Genomic DNA, 20,325 nt, shown 5'->3' on the forward strand with positions numbered 1-20,325 from the left:
TACTGGCTCTGGACCCTAGCAACAACCTAAGATGACTAAACCTTTTTCTGTACTGAAAAACTAGCATTATTACAAAGAACACACAACATTCTATTAAATATGGTAAATGTGGACATCAACAAAGAAACTAGGTAATAACTGCATACATAATTATTGTATGACATTGAAACATTTTGCTGTAAGGTGTCCTTGGTAATAATTGTCTCTAGTGTGGTAGTAGTTCAAAAAACAGAAACATAGATACAATAGATTCTCTTGGCTAATATGACCTCATACACCTAGAATGGTTTGAAATGTACTTGTTCCTGCTTTATATGTGAAAAAATGTACATTTCATGATTTTGGTTCCAGAATGGATGTTGGTACAGAGTCTGAAGTAGAGCATATGCAGAAAATTTTCAAAATTTTGTTTACTGTGCTACAATGATCCTCACAGTTTCCTTTTTACACAGTGACTACCCCCGTTATCTTTACCTTCTTTTAATGCACATCTTTTAATGAGCAATGAGTGCAGAGCACATGGACCTAAAACTGACCTAACAACAGACCATTCATATTAACAACAGTCTTCACATAACACTATGGTTTTAGTTTAATAAAGCTCTCCAAGACTGTAGAAGATAGGCTGTTATGGGAGAACTTGGTTAACCCAGCAAATCTGGAATAGATTGAAAAAATTTACCAACTAATATAAAATGATTTTTAAGAAATTAGTTCTAGGTTTGTTGGATCACCCAGGTCCTCCCATGATAGTCTATCTTCATCAGACTTGGAGAGCTTTAATAAATCAGGTCCTATATGTGCATTAAATGTATTTTATGAATGGTACAAGAAAATAAACCTTGTAGTGGTAATGTCACGGTTTCTTCAACAACCTCAATGGGTATCTGCCAACCCCAGAAACAACATATAGATATAAGAAACAGAGCAATAGAGGGTGTTTTTAGGCAGATATCTATTACTATCTGCCTAAAAAAAGACAACTCTGTTTGCTCTTTTTTTTATATGTATATATTTTGTAAATGGTATTCACTTGTAGAAGACTTGGATATGAATGGGGATATAACCAGGGAAATAAACATATGCATCTCACATTTATTATACTTAATTTGCCTGTGCTTTTACCTGCAGTTTTTAAATTGTGGGCAAGTTCTTTTTAATGCTTTCATACAAAAGTATGTTACTTTAAATGATTGTTGAAAATCAACACCGAAATTCACATTCACTTTAGAACTGAGCAGCCAACAACAAATGCTTCACTGGTCAATTGGGTAGACTTTTCAGCAGAAATCACTGCAGATAAACAAAGAAGATTCACTTTTAAGGCCTGCATATACTTAGTTAATAAACAGTTAGTAGACAACTGCACTTAACATCTCATTTTTTGCTGTATTCATGATTGCAGGCCTGCTTATGTGTTATAGCTATATTCAACTGCAAAAAAATCCATCCCGAGTGGTTTGCAGTTCAATATAACCATTTTAAAGGATAAATATTTTTTTCTGCACCTCCAATAGGAGGCCTTCTCCTCTGAGATCCTCACTGTCACGTCTGCCTGTTGCCACATAGCCCCTTCCCAAAATCATCAGAATTTTTCATGACTGTGGGTACGTCTGCATGCCATAGATTTTATTCAAGTCCATCAAAGTCTATCATGCTGATGTGCTTAATGGACTTTATATTGAAATAAAAACAGGCTTGTAGTATGTATTCACGGGTACCACTCCGAAGAAATTTGAAGATCTTAGGCAGAGCCAGTGTGGACCCAGACAGGCCACACAAAGACATTTCATTCAGTTTTGACTAATCAGCTCTATTCTGAATTAGGGAATACTGAGATCTTTGGTTGCGGTCAGTTACTACATTCATTTATCAGAGGTGTTCTTTGTGCTTGTGTAATATTCATCATTTGAATCAAAGTAAAAAATGTAAAGAATGTAAACATTCATTTACCAAGACCCAGAACTAAAAGCTTTCCGGTGCAAATCCTTTTCTGAGAGGGAGATAATAAAGTGGTTTCCCAATTTTCACCAAACTTTATTCATGCTAGGCTAATTTTACATTTACACACAAGAGCTGCCCAACTTTCTGGTTGGTATCGAGTTTCTTGTATTTTTTCCTCCTTCACATCTGAACATCTTGCTATTTGGTATCAAGTTAGCATTGAATTCATGAAACCATGGAAGAAATACAAAATTTGAAGCAAGATTCACATATTCAAAAATACACCTAACTCTTGTATTTAAAGAAAATTTGCTTTTTCAGAAGTTTGCAGAAGTTCAGAAATTTATCTAACTTGTCTAAAGCCATATGTTCCTGACCAAACTGGTTTTGTTCCAGAGCACATAATTCACTACCATTTGAAGGTTGTACTTTATTATTTTTACATAGGGGGAGACGGCTATATTGTCTTTATATTTGCCAGGTATTTTCTTGGCAGTGTTAACACAACTGAGAAAAAGACAGATAAAAAATATTGTTCTTTCAATTGTCTTGTCATAAACACTTAAGTCCAAAACTTGCTGTGTAAGAAATACCCACATACCTGAACATTTGTGTGTTTACAGTTTGCAGATCAGGCTTTAATTGGGATTTTGAGACTAGTATGTTAAACATATATTTTTGAACAACGGTAGTAAATGATTTTCAAATCTGATCCTTTATTCATTGTCCTCCCACCTTTGACCAAATTTACCAGTGGATGTCTAGATTTAAAAAAAAAACCTAACCAAATATTAAACCTAGCTTAACCTCAGTGATGCAGTTCAGACCATAGAACCCATTTATATGACTGGCATGCTTAATTACTAGATAAATTCCTATACATCTTCGGAAGGCTAGATATGCTGCTTCAGCATTCGGTAGTCCCTTATGACCTGTGTGAATAAAGGATGTCATCTGAGGCCACAAGGACTAATGGGGGTCCCAACTGTGAAGTGACAAGACCGTACTGAATCCAGAATGAAGGTCAAGGGTCGTACAAAGATATTAGACAGCTGGACTGGTGGATGATCAAAGGGTTAGACAGAAGCAATTTCAGAAACAGAGCCAAGAGTTTAGTGAGCCAAGTGTAAAAAAAAAATCTGGGGGTCACGGGAGTTCATAGTCAAGAGTTCAGGCATGGATAAGTCCAGACAGCAGCCAACAGAAAATGAGACAGAAGCAAAGTTCAGCAGCAGGAAAATCAGCCAAATAATAAGCTAAGAAGCCTACAATATCACGAATGAGGTATTGTGATTAAGTAAACACTTTGTTTTGCTTTTGGTCAATCTGGGATTAGAAGGCAGGTCATTGACCAAAGGGTTAGTAGAGGTGCAAAACCCACAGGACAACAGCAAAGTAGCAACCAGGATCCCGCAAGATGGGACACTAGACCTCTAGCTGGGGTTTCTAAATAAAAGACTTCTGGACGAGGTCATCAGCATGAAAACAGTTACCAGGAACCCAACTTCTCTCATCTGGCTCATACTACTTCCAATCAATTAAAAAAAAAGAAGAATTATAGATTTATTAGGGGTTTTATTACTATCATATTCTGGCCCACCCTTAACCAAGAGAAAGCGGGCTGGTAGGCAGAGCAGAATTTATCATGGGCAGCACAGCAACACCAGAGTGCATACAAGACAGAAAAGAAAAGCTGTAACATGAAAAACAGCTGCCCAAGCTTGCTGCTGGATAACAACATGGGTGTAACCAGAAGCAGGAAAGCAGGAAGGTGAATGCTAACACATAGGTTCTCTTCCACTACATACCACAAACCATACCTTTTTTTAAATTCACTGCTGTTTGTTACAGAAATAATAAAAAGGTATGTGTAAGCTGGATTTGGCAGTATTCTCTCCTCCGTCAGGTATGCAGGGTTGTCATCTGCAGCCCCTATATGTAATATGCTGCCCTTTATTAATAAAAGATTCACATATGTTGTAACAAAAGTTACAATACAGAAAGCAGCCACCCATGCTCACTGCTGGATGACAGAATGGGTGTGACCAGAAGGAGTTCTCATCCATCAGATGTTGGTATGTGTAAAGGATGCGGGATTCTCTCATTCTTCGGTGACAAACTTTGGGCTTGGTATGTATGAAGAATTGTCATCTGAAGACCCTTTTTTTTGTTATTGTCATATGTTGGTTTCACAAATAAAAGTTTATAATATTGTATGTATTTCCAGATTTTAGGAAAATCTTGCAGACTTGGCTGACTTTACTGTATATATATATATATATATATATATATATATATATGGTAAAGTCTGAAATATTAGATTGCACACAGAAATGAAGATACAACACATTGTTATCTATTATATAGTCATTGAATTATATGAGACAAAATTCCTTATTGTATTTCCTGACAATTATTTATTCAACCCTTTTCAATCTCCTTTTATCATTAATACCCTGAATAAATCATGTATTTAAAGATTAAAAGTTTTCTGTAAAATATCTTTGTATGAATGGTTCAAAGATGACTCAACTGTCTTCTGTACATGAGTCTAGAATGCACAAAGTGACTCACAAGTCATAAAAAATAATTAGGCAATAAAAACATAACAGCAACAATGCCAACATAAAGGAACAAACATTATGAAATGACTTTGCCTTAACCATCTGGCTTGTGTTTGGGATGCTGATGACAGAATTAGATAAAATATTAGGTATGGTACAATAAAATCATTAAAAAAGAAATATAACTTTACATTAGACATGTATTGCCCATTAGAAGGTATTATTGCTTAAGCAGAGCAGTCATTAGCTTAAGTAATATGTATGTATAGGGAATATGTATTGAAATTATTTTTCCTCTAATAACATTTAGAGCAGATCTAAAGCCGATGTTTATTTTCCAAAAGAAAGCCCAAGTAAAATATGTTCATAAAATGCCAATCAAACACACCAATGTTTAGTGGTGGTTCTATCTCAAAGTTTTTTGAGGCTCTCTATATAAGCACATTGGCTGGCTGAAATGGCACAAGGCTGCATTGTAGTAAAAGGTGAAAGAAGCCAGGAGGGTTCCTGATTTAATTCTCACCCAGGGCTCCAAATTATTGAAAGCCAACAGTGACAGTAAGCTATGTTAAGAAAATTACTGCCACCAGGAATTGATCTTTTATTTATTTACATTGAAATGGATAATGTAAATGGAATTGACCTGAAGCTTCACAAAATTCAGAAATCATCTATGACACCTGAAACAAGATTTTTTTTTTGTTTAGATTTCCTTTTTTACCCATAAACATGTTTTTGACCTTAGGTTGTTATTAAAACCATGTAGTGGAATAACCAATCATATACTTTAAAGCTTACAAGTTAAAATGTTAAAAAGTGTCCATGGAATTCATTACAAAACCATTTTTTCTTCCTTTTGTACAGAAAATTGTCATTTCAATTTTCATTTGCTGTTCTGGTGACAAGTTTTGAGAAAAAAACTATGCCTAACTTGAAACTTGTCTGAATAAAATGTATTTTAATGAGGAAGACTATTATTTTACATCTCAATGTGGAGTGTTCCTTTTGCTGGAAAAATTGATCTAACTCAGCACTTGAGATGTGTTTGTGGAGTTTGGTCTCACCTGGAGGGTTTAACATACTGGAATTTTTGGCCATCAGGACAGAAAGTGTCATTGGATTTTAAAAAAGCAAGCTCAAGCAGCAATAACAACTTTAAAGGGTTACGTAAAACCATGTACCATTAGATGGTAGCTATGTTCACAGGGCTTTCTAAATGTTTCAGGAGACCAAATACCCAGCTCACCCTAATCCAATAGTTATGTGCCAATTTAGAACCTGATATTTTGCATATTAGAGTACCACCATGTGATCATGCATGTAGACACATTTAGATGTACATGGTGTTATTTTTTGCCTATATGTACACTGCTAAAAATTTATTATGTTATTGTTTTGATAAATAATTAGATGACAACAAAATGATATGCAACTATTATATTGCTAGCTGTGATATTAGTGGCAGCATAAGCTAGAGTGAGGAAAATTGCATAGGGACCTCATATCTGGGTACTTAATTACCTTTTAATAAAAAAATGTGTTGGGGGGGTGGCCGTCTGCTAGGAAGTATGGTTGCTCTCTGAGGGAGCTCTCTCCATGGCGTGGCTCTAATTGAATCCAGCAACTCAGCACACAATCCTACAAGCACTTGACCCAGCACAATTCATCCACGAACAACTAGGGAAGTTGACAAGAGTAAGAAAAGCCTCCACACTGCGGCCTACAAAGAGAGAGAAGAAAACATCTCAACCCACCACTATGAAGGCAGCTCTGTCTCCTGTAGTGCAGTTTTGGTTAATCCCTGAGGAATCTTCACTAAGTGAATCAGGTGAGTTTACTAATCCTGTTGTTAATACTGATGATTCCTCCTTGGCTGATGATTTTACTCAGACAGGAGACCCTGCATTACAAAAGTGTCCCCCATGTAAGACGCCAATGGCTCAACTCATTGATGATTTTCCAACCACTGATGCCCCTGTTGTAGACACAGTACTTAAAGATATGCTCTTATCCCTCAGGAAGTCGTTGCAAACTGTCTTTTCCTCTATAATTTCTACACTTGGCAGGGATGTGCAGGCTTTAGAAGGTAGAGTGGATCACATTGAAGGGATAACGGCTTATAATGAGTTGGTGGACTCTCATAGTTGTCTTGAAGAAGAAGTTGGCAAACTGAAAATTAAACTCACTGATATTGAAGACAGGGTCTGGACTGAATAATTTAAAATTTTGTGGGCTATTTGAGCTCCTTATCTACCTGAAACAACTGATATCTTCTGTATTGCCAGACATTCCTCAGGGAGAACTGGTGATTGAGAGAGCTCATAGAATTCTGAAACCGGCTCATTTGCCAGCTACAACCCCCAGAGAAGTAACCGCCAGAATTCACTTTTTTCTTGTCAAGGAGAAATTGCTGCAAACCATTAGAAATATTGAAGCTCCACCAAAACGCTAATCTCATATTACAGTATATCCAGATTTATCTCTAGAAACAATTTTAGCCAGGCTCAAGTTTTTGCAGGTGACCAGGATGCTCTGGTTACATGGAATTCCCTATAGATGGGGTTTCCTGGTGAAGATTTTAACATCTAAATCTGGTTAGCGACATGTGATCTCTACTTTGAAAGATGGTTTCATCCTTCTTCATGAGTGGGGCTTTGAGATAGCAGATTCACCACCTCTTGCACAACATTCACCGAGACTGCAAACAAGAATGGCAGGAAGTCCACTGTAAATCTTCACGATCAGCAAAGTGATCTATCTGTGATATTTGTTTACAGTTGTACTATAAGGTCTTGTTCTCTCTCCCACAGTTTACAGTATGCTGGGTCAAATTTGAATTTCAATTCACCTATTTTTTTTCTACTATATCGTGTGATAACCTATACAAAAGTATCTCTTATGTGTAGAGCTGTTTTTGGATACGCATTTGTTTTCCCCCATTTGAGTACTCATGACTTTGGATCATGAAGTGCTATCCCCATATTGGCGACATTTTTAATTTTTTTTTTATTATCTTGTACTGTTTTCTTTCTTATGTTGGTATTTTCCTCAGTGCCAATGTTATAATTTTGCAAGTCGACCTCTCTGCTGTTCAACGACAGTTGGATAAATATCAGGATTTGATAGTCTTTTCTTTGGCAACCACTAAGCTTGTTTCCCTAATGCTGGTTTATGGTTAAAATATTACCATTAATGCTAAGGGGCTAAATAGCCCTTATAAACAATCTGCTGTATGGTCGTGATCACGGTTGTGATGTTCTGTGTGTTCAAGAAACACATTTTTCTCTGTCCAAACCTCCTAAATATACTCATAAACTGTTTTGACATATCTTTACAGCTAATGCAGAGAAGAAACGTAAAGGACTACTTATAGCTAATAAAAACTCGTTTCAGCTTTATGATAGTATTATCGACCCAGGGGCCAGATATATTATTCTAACATGTGCTATTAATAATGTAGCCTTCACAATTGTAAATATATGTTAAATATAACTTAATATTGGTCAACTCAGATTTTTGAGATAAGTACTGAAAAAAGTTCAACCTATACAAAATGGTAATTTATTAATATGTGGTGAGTTTATTGCGGTATCCGATCCACAACTTGATTTTTCAATAACAAAACTTAGTAAAAGTAAACTTCTTTGCAACCCTTTTTGAAGGAATTCAATTTATAAGATGTATGGCGCTGTTTATAGGCCTCGGAAAAGGATTTTAGGTATTATTCGTTCACACAAATCCTACTCCTGCATAGACATGTTCTTAATGGACATGAGGTTACTAGGGAAAACTTCTCCAATAGAAATTGATAATATTACCTAGTCAGACTAGGCTCCTATGATTCTGAGCTTGGAGGACCAATATGATATGATACCTTCCAGAGTTTGGAGGGCTAATCCAGGATTTTTTGCAGATTTAGCGTATTCCGCTCAAATCACCAATAATTTAAAAGAATTTTTCCAATTTAATGATACTCAGAATATGAACCCTTTTATATTATGGAATGCTCATAAAGCATATATTAGGGGTATCCTGATTTAGCTTGCATCTAAAGATAAAAAGATGGGGGGACATCAATTGGATTCCCTTTTTAGTACTATAAAAAATTTGGAAAGCCCACACAAAATTAGTCCAACTGCTAAGGTAAGTGAACAGCTTTTCAAATGCAGACAATAGTTGAGAATGCTCCTTTTGTTCAATCATGCCCAATTTTTTTTAAAAACTGCAACTAAATCACTATACGCAAGGTAATAGAGCTTCCAAATTTATGGCTGCTAAATTTAAGCTTAGAGTACAGCGCTCTAAAATCCCATTTGTGTTTAAAGCTAGAACCAATTTTAAAATTCCTAACCCACAAGATATAGCCACAAAATTTTGTGATTATTATACCAAATTGTATAACCTCAAAGATGATTCTCTCGTTTACTAACCAAAAGTCAAGGAGATTGAAAAGTTTTTAAATGAGATAGACTTACCTACTCTAAGACAGCCTTAAAATTGCTCAATTCGCCATTTTCGGTGGAAGAGGTACAAAAGAAAAATTAGTTTCACCCAACTAACAAAACACCAGGGGCGTATGGTCCACCTGGTGATTATTATAAAAAAATTCAAGATATATTAGCTCCTTATATGTTGACTATTTTTTCCGAAGCAGCTAAGTCTAGTACATTTGACTTCAGAGAGTTACAGGCCACTATTGTAACTATTCCAAAATAAGGGAAAGGATCCAGTTTCTCTTCCAAATTTCCGCCCAATTTCCCTGTTGAATACAGACATTAGGATTTATGCTAAACTAGTTGCTAATCGGCTCCATGACCTTTTACCTTCTTTAGTTAAACCTGAACAAGTGGGTTTTGTATGGGAGCGACAAGCACCAGATGGTACACGTCGTATGCTGAATATCATGAGATTTGTCGAATGGCATAAGGGGCTTATGGCATTGGGGCTATTTGTGTTAAGTGCTGGCAAAATTTGGATTCGGAGGCCCGATTTTTGAAGCTATTGCAGCTCTATATTCAAACCCAACTGCCAGGGTCCTGATAGTTCGGGAAGATTTCATATTATAAACTAAATGACATGAAGACACAAGTTCTACCTATGGAATTATCACAATTTCAAATAAATGTTTTCCAAACTCAATTGAATTTTCAATGGGCATCAAATGAGATACCCTATTTAGGGATAACGTTAACATATCCTATCAATTTGGTTTCCCAACATAATTATTTAACATTTATTTTGAAACTGAAAGAAGATTTACTTATATGTCTAAATGGGAGGTGTCTTGGGTAGGCAGAGTAGCGTTTTTTTTTAAATGCTACTATTACCTAAAATGTTATATTGTTTTAGAATCCTACCTTTGAAACTATCTAAAACATATTTTAAATCTCTACAGAAACTATTGACGCGATATATTTGGGCTAACAGTAAAGCCAGAATTGGGTATGCAGCTATGAATAAACATAAGAAAATAGTAGGCCTAGGCATTTTTAACTAATTTTACTGACAGAATATGGAATAATATGGAGCACTCTATTTGTTGGAAGTCACTGGATTCTTTGATAGTTCTACCGGAATATTCCACGATAAAAGCAGCTTTTTCTATTTGGTCCAGAGTGGTTTTTAAGACACAGACAAATACTGTTTCCATTGAACTTCCAATACCATTTAACACTTATATGCATTTTTCTCCTGATATCGATATATGGAACATTGGAAACAATTGAATCTTTTAACTTTTCAAGAATTACAACTTCAGCAAAAACTCAATTATTTTGGTTTGCCTATTACTGATGCTTACACTTTATGTCGGATTTTTTACTACCATAAGAATCACCCATATACACAGCTTTACACGCAATCTCAGATAGCGGGTTTTTTTACCGGATCATCTCAAACAATCAAGGTATCCCTATAACTTACCAGGTGCTTCAAGGAAAACACGTTTTTATCAAAATGTCTATTTTGAAATGGGATGTTAAATTGAATAAATCTTTCTCAGACGAACAATGGCAACGAGCCATTCACTCTGCTTTTAAATACACAAGATGCACTTCCCATTGGGAATCCTATCTTAAGATTTTACTTAGATCAACGGTCGCCAACCAATTTTTGGGGTCCGCAGCTCTGGTCAGGTGCACCCCCGAGCAGGGTCACGAGAGGGCCCCCACCAGGGGGACGCACTGGCCAGAGCCGCGGACAACGTCCCCTGTGCAAATCCCTGGCTCTGGGAAGTGGGCAGTTAATGTTCACTTTGAACTGTGTATGCTGAAAATAATGACAGTAAATATGTTATATATTTTGACATGGGATTTGTGTCATAACAAGTTTATTAATTTTGTGTGATGCTCATCATTTGTAGTCACTTATTTTAGGATTATGTATATACCGGTATTACCAAAATATATGAGATTGCAAATTTATTAGGGTTGAGTTAGCTGGATGATACTAGGAAAGTGTTACACATCTGTGGTAACTATTATAAACACTTCTGATAGAGTATTATAGTTTTCTTAGTGTAGCAGCTTTTTATTATTTTCTTACTATTTGCTGTGTTGAATATATTTTACTTAAAAACTGTTTTTGTTATTTGTGAAATGATGTGTGGTTCTTTGGGCTGTAAAGGCTCTGTGTGTTTCTAATTAAACAAAGTGTGTCTAATGCCAGAATTTTTAGTTTAAAAAAATGTAAAAAATGTATATAAGCTGAGCACATCAGAAGACTATGAATACGTGGCTAGTTTTATCTACAACTAGCAGCAAATATGGAATATACTGCATCTTACAAGTCTTTGGATGGTTGCATGACTTAACGATATTGTATCAGTGATAAGTACATATTAGAAAAATAGTGAAAATGTACATCCAGTGTTAATACTAATCTATGTTTAATACAGTGTGTACAAGCAAGTATAAAAAAACAGCTTTATTTGAAATCAATTACAGTTATTAGGGTGAAGGGAAATGCGTGCAGCTATGTAGGAACTTTGATAACAGTGTTAAAGGATTCTTATAAGGCAGGAGAGCTGTTTTCTAGTTGTATGTTAATAAAGGACAGCGTTTGACTTTTAAGATTTATGGTAAAGGCAGGTACTGCAGTGACATGCTGTATGGTTTTCAATCTTCACAGTGTCCATTAAAGTAACCTGAAAAAGAAATATAAAATGTTAAAGCAGCTTACAAAATAAGTATACAATGCAGGATAGCACTCACCTTAACACTTGACAAGTGATGACATTTTGATATAATGAATAGGTATATAGCCAAAACTTTATTTTAATTTTGAACAGGGTAGAGATATTTCTTAAAACCGCTCTGTTCCATTGTGATGACTTACTTCCCCTTTTCTGTTCCAGTGACACAACAGGCAGTCAAAAACCTCTCCAATGTGCAGATAAATCCTCTCTTAGACATCTGTCATAAGCAGAGATGTCATCATTTGGAGATTTTCCCAATCTCCTGTTTCAAAGACATTTTAAAAATTCTGATTTTTTTATCACCTTCTGTTCCAATAAGAATGGTTACCAAAACAAATAAGGGAGAATTGATCTCCCCGCTGAACTGCAAAATAAAACCTACACCCTTGTCAACCTATATTAAAACTATAACAAATACATATAGACATAAAAATACCATATATGCTCCAGTATAAACCAGATTCTTTCCCCCCTCAAAATGCTATTAGAAAAATAATCTCAGTTTATACTCAGGTGGCACCATGTGCCTTGTCCTTGAACTGCAACTTTCCTGGGTTTGACAGATCAGAGCTGTCAAAGACAAGCTGTTTGTAACACATTTTACATGGAGTACACAGACTCATCCACTGATGGCCAAAAAATATGCACAGAAGATCATTTAGGAGTAAAAGTAAAGGTAAAGATTTAAAAAATTAAAGAATACATTAACCTTTATAAAGAAGAAAAAGATATACAGGCTTAGCCCATGTCATTTTAATTGTAATTTTAAAATAAATGTTTAAAAAAATAACACACACCCCATGGAAGTATTTATTCATATGATTTTATTGATATTTCTACTAATTACTGTTTTGAATGTTATCAGTGAAGGAAGCATTTTTTTTACCCTAGGTTTATGACTCAAGTCACAGTATGTTTTCCTGTTTTAAAGGTAAAAGTAGGTACCTAGGTTTATATTTGAGTAAATACAGTAATAATCAAACTTAAATATGTATAAATTAATTTTGTTTTAAATTCCTATACAGTACAGGTTTATACACATGTGAGTTGTATTATTTTATGCACAGTAAGGCAGTTAAAGTTTTACAATTTTATGTAAGGGTCTGTATATGTATAATTTTATATTGTTTATATAGCTTTTACAGCAGCTTAGTTTAGTAAGGTATTGAGATTAGATACTTTATCATAGCATGCAGATAACAGTAGTCACCTAAAAAATTGAGTATTGACTATTGAATATTTAAGTATGCCTCCACTAATATAACCAGCTACATATATTACTCTACTTAATTTTGCCTTTATGCAACAGATACTGGAGTACAAACTGCATCCACCTTTATGTGAGGTATACATAGGTGTTTGCATTCATTGAAACATAAGGTAGGCACCCCTAATTTTGGATAATGTCCACTGGCCTATTAGCTAAATACATATTATAACAATCCATTATCTTTTATGTTTTCTAGTAGGGATACAAATAAAGTGAGTATATAGGCAAACTTCTGTAGCTTTCTTTATATAAGTAGGTCCTTAAGCTGCTTATGTTAAATTAATAAATTGTTATTTTGCTTGCCAAAAATACATTGCTTTAAATTTGACAGCTGTTGCCAGCAGCTAATTTTCCTCTCGACAAAAATGCTATTGAGTGTTTTAACAGCTGCCCAAACAGTTTTTGGATCATGTGCCACCTCTTGATAGATATTCAATTACACTTGCTTAGTTCAAATTCCACCAAGCACATTATTTGCATGATTCTGTAATCTGTTTCTAAGCCTCCATGGGTTCCCAAACTAAAAACATCAAAATATATTTAGCCTGATCACACTGACCCTTTGATGTGTATGGCCATTTTTTACATTTATTGTATTGAGGCTATATTAATAAAAGAAAAAGAGAAAACCCTAATTATTGACCACATGCCCATTTTACAAATTTCATTACAATTATTCAAGACATGAAAAATCCATGGCAAACATTCAGATTCAATTAAATTATCACAAGGAAGCTATCTCTACTAAAGTGGCATTTTTTTCAAATAAATTGCTTCTTATTTTAAAAATTGAGCTCTCTCTTCAACAACTCCTACTGCCAAGTCTTGCCAGACCTCTTCAAATATGTCCAATAATTTCTACATAAAATTGTATAACTACAATTTTATGTAGAATTCTATAACTACAGTTTGTAAAGCATTAAAATAACAGGAAGAAAAAAACAACAACATTGAAAAGGTTTTTTTTCTGAAGAATATACATTAATAAACAGTTTAGCTAGTAGGGTTGTTTATATATTAAGCAGGAGATATGAGAACATGTTCACTGGAAGGCCAAACAAACCTAGGGCAGGTTTCTATATAAAGTTATTTGGTTGGTGAGTTAGCCAAAAGCTAGATTTTCAGGTTCACCAGATGGATCAGTGAGTTCTCTAATTTATAACTGGAAAAACAAAGTATTATAAGCTAATGCTTGTAAAGTTTTTTAACCTGGTTAGAAATTGCAGTTTCTACTTTCTAAACATGGTTTCTCTTTTTTAACAGGTAAACTAATCTCTACCTAAAGCTTGCCTAAGATAATTTTAGTTATCAAAAAACTATAAAAACATTTTTTTTTACATTAACCTCCCCAGCGGTTCATTTCTTTCCGGTTTTATATGCCTAAAAGCGGTACATTGTTTTACAGTATATTATAGTAGTATGAGTATAATAAAGTTTGAAACACAAAATCATGTAAAATAATAAATTGAATAAACAAAAAAATCTATATATTTAAAAAAAAAATTCAATTTAAAAATACATATGGTACTCATACTATTATATATAATGTAAAATAAATGTTGTTGAAAACAATGTACTGCTTTTACAAATAAAAATCCAATGTCTTGCATTCAATACAGTTAATTTGTATTGAATGCAATACAAATGGAGTTTGAATTTCCCGCCCCGCCCAGCTGGGACGTACACACGCAGCAACGTCACCGGGAACTCCGCCGGTGACTCATCGGATGCAGAAGCAGCAAGAAGAAAGAAGACTGAGATTGCGGCGCTGGATGGGCGGGACCCCAGCGGATCAGGTAAGCGCTCTATTTACTAACCTTCTCAAGGTGTTCCAACCCCGAGTGTGACTCGGGGTTACCACTTGTTTGTTGACTAATTTGTCCCTATAATTGTGCCATATGATAGTACGTGTCCAACCATAAGAGTCCATCAGTGCTACCCTGACGCCATTCATCTGTGTCTATAAGTCATTGTCTGTTAAAGACTTTTTGTTTCCTTCAGTGCAATTTAGTTGTTTTTTCATGATACATAAATAATTGCATAGGAGGCCTACATCTGCATTGCAAGTTATTAGGTCACATGCAAAATATGGGCTCTATTGAAAAAATAATTACCTTAGCAATCAGGTACCCCCCTATGGACAACTGTGGACAGTTACATTTATGCTGTGTGGTCAGTAGTATCTATCTGTTTATCTATCTATCTATCTATCTATCTATCTATGTCTCCACCTCATGTGATTAATCCCATCAATGTCTATGGCAGGACTAAACATAAACTGTTTTAAATAAAGCAATATACTTCATTTAGGCTTCCATATCATTAACCAGTCCAGGAACAGGAAGAAGTACAATTAAAGATGGCTTCCAGCATGTTGGTAAATCTTAAGTTGTTTTATTTTTCATAGGAAGTCAACAACTCTATAGTGTGTCAAAATTAATTTTTGCAACAAATCCAGCCAAATATGTCAATGAGTAAGGCACAGTGTTTCAAAGGTGAGTAGATTGTGATTTTATCATTATTGCTTCTGAAAAGCTGTGATAGCCGTGTGATTGTGTTTTTTATTTCATGTATGTGCTTGTTCATGTTCATTCCTATGGGAAAAAATGTTTTGTCCCAAGTCAATGCCTAATGTGTAGTATGTGTATATCCAGATGCACCGTTAAAGTCTAACTCTAGCCATGACTTTTTTTTATGAATGGCTGGAGTGGAGGAGAGTTAGATATTCTTTTAACGCTTTAATCACTTGTTGTCATTTCTTGCTGATAAAATTTGAATTGTCATGAACAATAATAAAAAGCTATTTCGTTTGTAAGAAGCTCTGCAAGGTTTTGAGAGCTTTTCTGTACCTCCATTGGAAGAACAAAAATGCTGGAGCTGGCCTTTTGTAAGTTAAAACAATGTTGTCAGCTTCTATTAAAATATGTTATGTAAATTTAAATTTCTTATACTTACTCTGTATTGTGTCTTTGCAACACAGCACTTAGCTTCAGAGGTAATGTTCTTCGGCACTAACATTGTCTTCTTTGATCTCATTGGGGTTGGGTACGCCCTAGAGAAGCAGCATCCAGTGCACTGAAAAATTCGACCTATTCCCATGTTGGAAAAACGCTGGTTTTCCTTCAACATGCATCCAGGACAACCTGATATAGAAAAAAATCATGCTTGATCGATGCATAAAAAAGAGAGTCTAACACTTTCTAAAAAAAAAAAAAATTATGCTGTAACTAGTCTACTGTGTTCGTTTCTGCAAACAAGAAGAATTTCTGCACTGTTCTTTGCAGGATTACTTTAAAATCCTTATATGTAAAACTCCCCAAGCTGAACAGCAGTGACACAGTCAGCCTGGATCATCCAGGTTCTCCTATGAAAGTCTATCCTCTCCAGTCAAGAAGAGGGTTATTAAATCAGGCCCATTGATGATGACTTACAACAGGAAGTTCCTGCCTTTTGGACATTTTTCAAGTTATGTTTTACACATATTTAACACTCCTAACTATATATTAACAGACCAAAACTGAACGAAAAAAATGCATTGTTTGGAGTCGCAATAGCTTGCAATTCTAACATAAAAGTGGCTTGTGGATGCAAAAATCCTTACCTGGAGCTAAATATTTTTCATCAGGAAAGGAATATAGGACATGCATACAGACTGACATAAAGACCAGTGCAAGTGCTATGCATTTTCCATAACAATCCATAGTGTATCTAGAACAAAAGACAAGTATTGCTATGATTAGGAATCTCCAATTTTGTGCACTTATTTGGGAATTATGTATATACACAGTAATAAGCTTGTATTAATAGACATTTCTCAAAGTATTATGGTCTTGTGAGGACATATCATCAGAGCTACAACACTCTCTAGTAACTGAATTGTAAAGCAATCCAAAAATAGTCAATATGTTGCTTTCATATACACAAAAATGTCACTTATGGGAACATATTTAAAGTACATAATAACTATCATACAAATAAAAATGCTCCTGTTTGTTGGCAATGTCATACACATACACTAATCTGAGAATCTCATTATAAGTTCTTTGGGGATAAATGTTAAATAATACAGTAAATGAAGTAGGAAATGCAGTGCCAAGGGATAGAAAGTGTGGGATAGTTGATGTGTTGTTTTTATATGCACACAGTACAAGTCTCTCGATGACTCTTAACTAGCCTGCATCTCCTTTGCTTAAAATATTTAGCAGTGTTATACAAACATGGCTGAAGTGTAATAGGTGCAAAAAAATAATCAGTAAATAATGTTTCCAAGATCAACTAGATGTCTTGAGACCAGAAGAAATTAGTATAACAGGAATGATTCATAATGCGATTTGAGTTTTACCAGTATGCAACTCCCAGCGAGTTCCCTGGATTATTGGTTTCAGTCAGTTTATTAAGATTTAGTGGTTAGAATTTTGAGAATTGATTTAAAGTGTTTTTATTCCATGCTAAATTCATTATATGTATTAAAGATGACCCTATTGTTTTTTTGTTTTTTTTTTGTACGTTCCTTGATAATTACAATAATGTTTAGTATATATGTTTTTTTATATTTGAATATACTCAGCAGAATGATTCACTGTTGTAGTGATCCCATGCTGTGCGCCATTGCAGTATTAAATGACATTTTATCTGATCAGCAATGTCGCTTGCAGCGGCAAGGAGAAAAAGCAGCAGCCCCTGCTTCCCTTAAGCCATGCAGCCTGAGATATATTTTATCGGCATCCCAAACACACGATCTGGGGCTGAAGGGGTTTTTAGAGGCAGAATAGTTCCTGACTCTGTCATTGGCACTGTCTGGTGAGTATTGTTGCTGGATCATGGCCTTACATATAGTTGGGGACTGTTGGAAGCATTTAGATTGCTCCCTTTTTCAACTGCACACTCATTGGTGCTGGTTGCATTAGTTATTGTATGATAAGCTTCTTGGGCATGCGTTTTATGTTAAATGTATGTAAAATGTATACAAAGTCAAGATGTAAACCACATTTTGGGCAGTGTTTGTTGAGAATACATAAGGACATTAGGATATAAATGATCAATCAGTGTCATCACAACCTAGGTAAGTCTAATCTATGCCTTCTTATAAACTATTCTTCTTATAAACTCTAAATAAAATAAACAAAAGTGGTTACAAATTGTAGTTACTATATATATATATATATATATATATATATATATATAGTATATACAGTATTTATTTGACATACAATATTTTCAGATAATGGGAACACTTTGGAGAGACTCTAGGAGAAAACAATTATATATCATTTCTAACTTGATACCGTCATTATGAAAAAAAAATCATCAGTTATGTATTTCATTCCAAAGCTTTAGTTCTAGATCTAGAAATTATGCAGAAAGGCAGTAAGTGCAATGCAGGATAAAACTGTTTTAAGAATACTAAGTGTATATGTACCTTGAGAAAGAGTTGGCTGCCACCTAGTGAATGAAAGCAGTACAGGCTCAGGTTTTATTTTTGCCCTGAGATAGGTGTAAAAAATAACCTCTTACCTATGCTATTTATACAGCAAGGATAATTGGACACTCAAGCACTATCCTATTCCTAGGTATAAAAAATATGACTACTGCTGTGTTATATATGGTTTTCACAGCAGTTACCTTTATGTACATTGGGAAAACAAAACATTTTTAAACCAGACCAATATGTATTTTAATATTCAGCAGGTATTATTGTAAGGAGAAAGCTCATTACAAATGGGACAAATATGGTGTTTTCATTTAAAGACTGTTTTCTGAGTTTAGAAAAAGAGTAAAAGATGGGAATGATTATTGAAAATAGATATGTGTCCCTGGGAATATGTCACCTAACATAACTAAAGATCCATTTTTCACAATAGTATTCATGTGCTAACTGATAATTACAACCCTCCAGTAAAAAAAAACAAAAAAAAAACTACTTCAAAACTTATTAGCACAGTGGAAAGCTTAGAAAATGAAAAAACTATATGAGTAGAAAGTCATAAACAATTGGAATAATTTTATTTATTATTGAATATGCTCACCATATGCTGTTTAAAATCAAACCAAAATGTACATATTTCATACTTTTCTTATCAATCATACAAAGCAATAGCACAACAGAATATTTCACATATTTAATTATTGAAAAAAAAACTAGAAGAATTATGCTTACCCAATAATCGATAATAACCAAACCACAATAGCTTATATAAGAGTATGGTTCACACAAAATAATATGACAAAGTCTATTACCTTTATCCTGTGTCACAGGAAATGGCAGTGTGGTTTGATGATCCCTTGATGTTAGTCTGAACTGCTCAGGTAGTTACTGACTTTTCACCTTCTCTTTTTATACCAGTTACATCTATAGCAGGGGATTAAGCAGCTAAGCCAGGGATCAACTTCATGTCTGTTAGCTGTAGAATAGCTCTTGATCTAATTACTTTTATATCCACTTAATCGTTTCATGTTTTTAAAATTCATTTCAGACGCACCTCTTGCCAAGCTGCCGGTGTCAAGTTAACATCAATAGGAACAACTCGGAATTAATTTCTGAATTTTCTGCAGATAGTCTCAATGTCAAAAATGTTCCTGTTCCGGAAGCTTACATAGGTACATGGTAAAATAGGTTAACAAGGTTGAATATTACACGTCTAGCATGTTGCAAAATGCAGGAGTTTTGCTCCATAGAAAGGCAAACAAATTATGACCCGTTTTTTCTTCTAAAAGTAAAGTACTGATCCTGCAAAAGCAAGTGGACCATTTCACTGCATCAAAATATAAATTATCCTTTCATAATCATGATTGTATTTGATGGAAAGGCATCCTTTTTAATCTAAATATGTGCTTGCACAACATCTGGAACAAAATGTTTTTACATTTTTTTAAATATTCTTATTGTTTCCGGATATATAAATACAAATTAATTAGATAATAACTAAGGTATCTTTTTCCCCAAACAAGGCCAAGTTTTCCTTACATAATAAATAAGCATCTAAATCAGGGGTGCCCACACTTTTTTGGCTTGTGAGCTACTTTTAAATTGACCAAGTCAAAATGATCAACCAACAATAAAAACTTGGATTTAATAACTCCAGTGCGCGGTAGAGTTTATTTTGAAAAGCAGGGCTCTGCGATCTACACGCTTTGCCTTTGCAATCTACTGGTAGATCCCGATCCAACTGTTGGGCACTCCTGCTCTAAATCATGGATACCATCCTAAGACTTTGCTGCAGAGCAGCAAACAAAATTGTAGGCCCTATAAAATGCAACCATACAGACCTGTGCAAGGCTAAACAGAGTGTATCTTCACCATTTTTATATTTTTGTCATCATTTTTAATTTTTTTAACTTTGGTAGAAGAAGAA

General features: G+C 34.7%; 1 protein-coding gene across 1 annotated transcript; it reads right to left on the minus strand.

Moving 5' to 3' along the window:
* Nucleotides 1-10,831: 10,831 nt before the first annotated feature.
* On the minus strand, nucleotides 10,832-19,272 carry CGA (glycoprotein hormones, alpha polypeptide). Its single transcript, XM_072410416.1, has 4 exons — nucleotides 19,211-19,272; nucleotides 16,575-16,681; nucleotides 15,929-16,116; nucleotides 10,832-11,652 (listed from the first exon to the last, which is right to left on the minus strand). The coding sequence occupies exons 2-4, from the start codon at nucleotides 16,672-16,674 to the stop codon at nucleotides 11,575-11,577; spliced, it is 366 nt and encodes a 121-aa protein (XP_072266517.1). The 5' UTR covers nucleotides 16,675-16,681; nucleotides 19,211-19,272; the 3' UTR covers nucleotides 10,832-11,574.
* Between the last annotated feature and the right edge of the window lie 1,053 nt (nucleotides 19,273-20,325).

Source organism: Pyxicephalus adspersus, chromosome 4, assembly GCF_032062135.1.
Source record: "Pyxicephalus adspersus chromosome 4, UCB_Pads_2.0, whole genome shotgun sequence".
In the NCBI taxonomy this organism is placed as follows: Eukaryota; Metazoa; Chordata; class Amphibia; order Anura; family Pyxicephalidae; genus Pyxicephalus; species Pyxicephalus adspersus.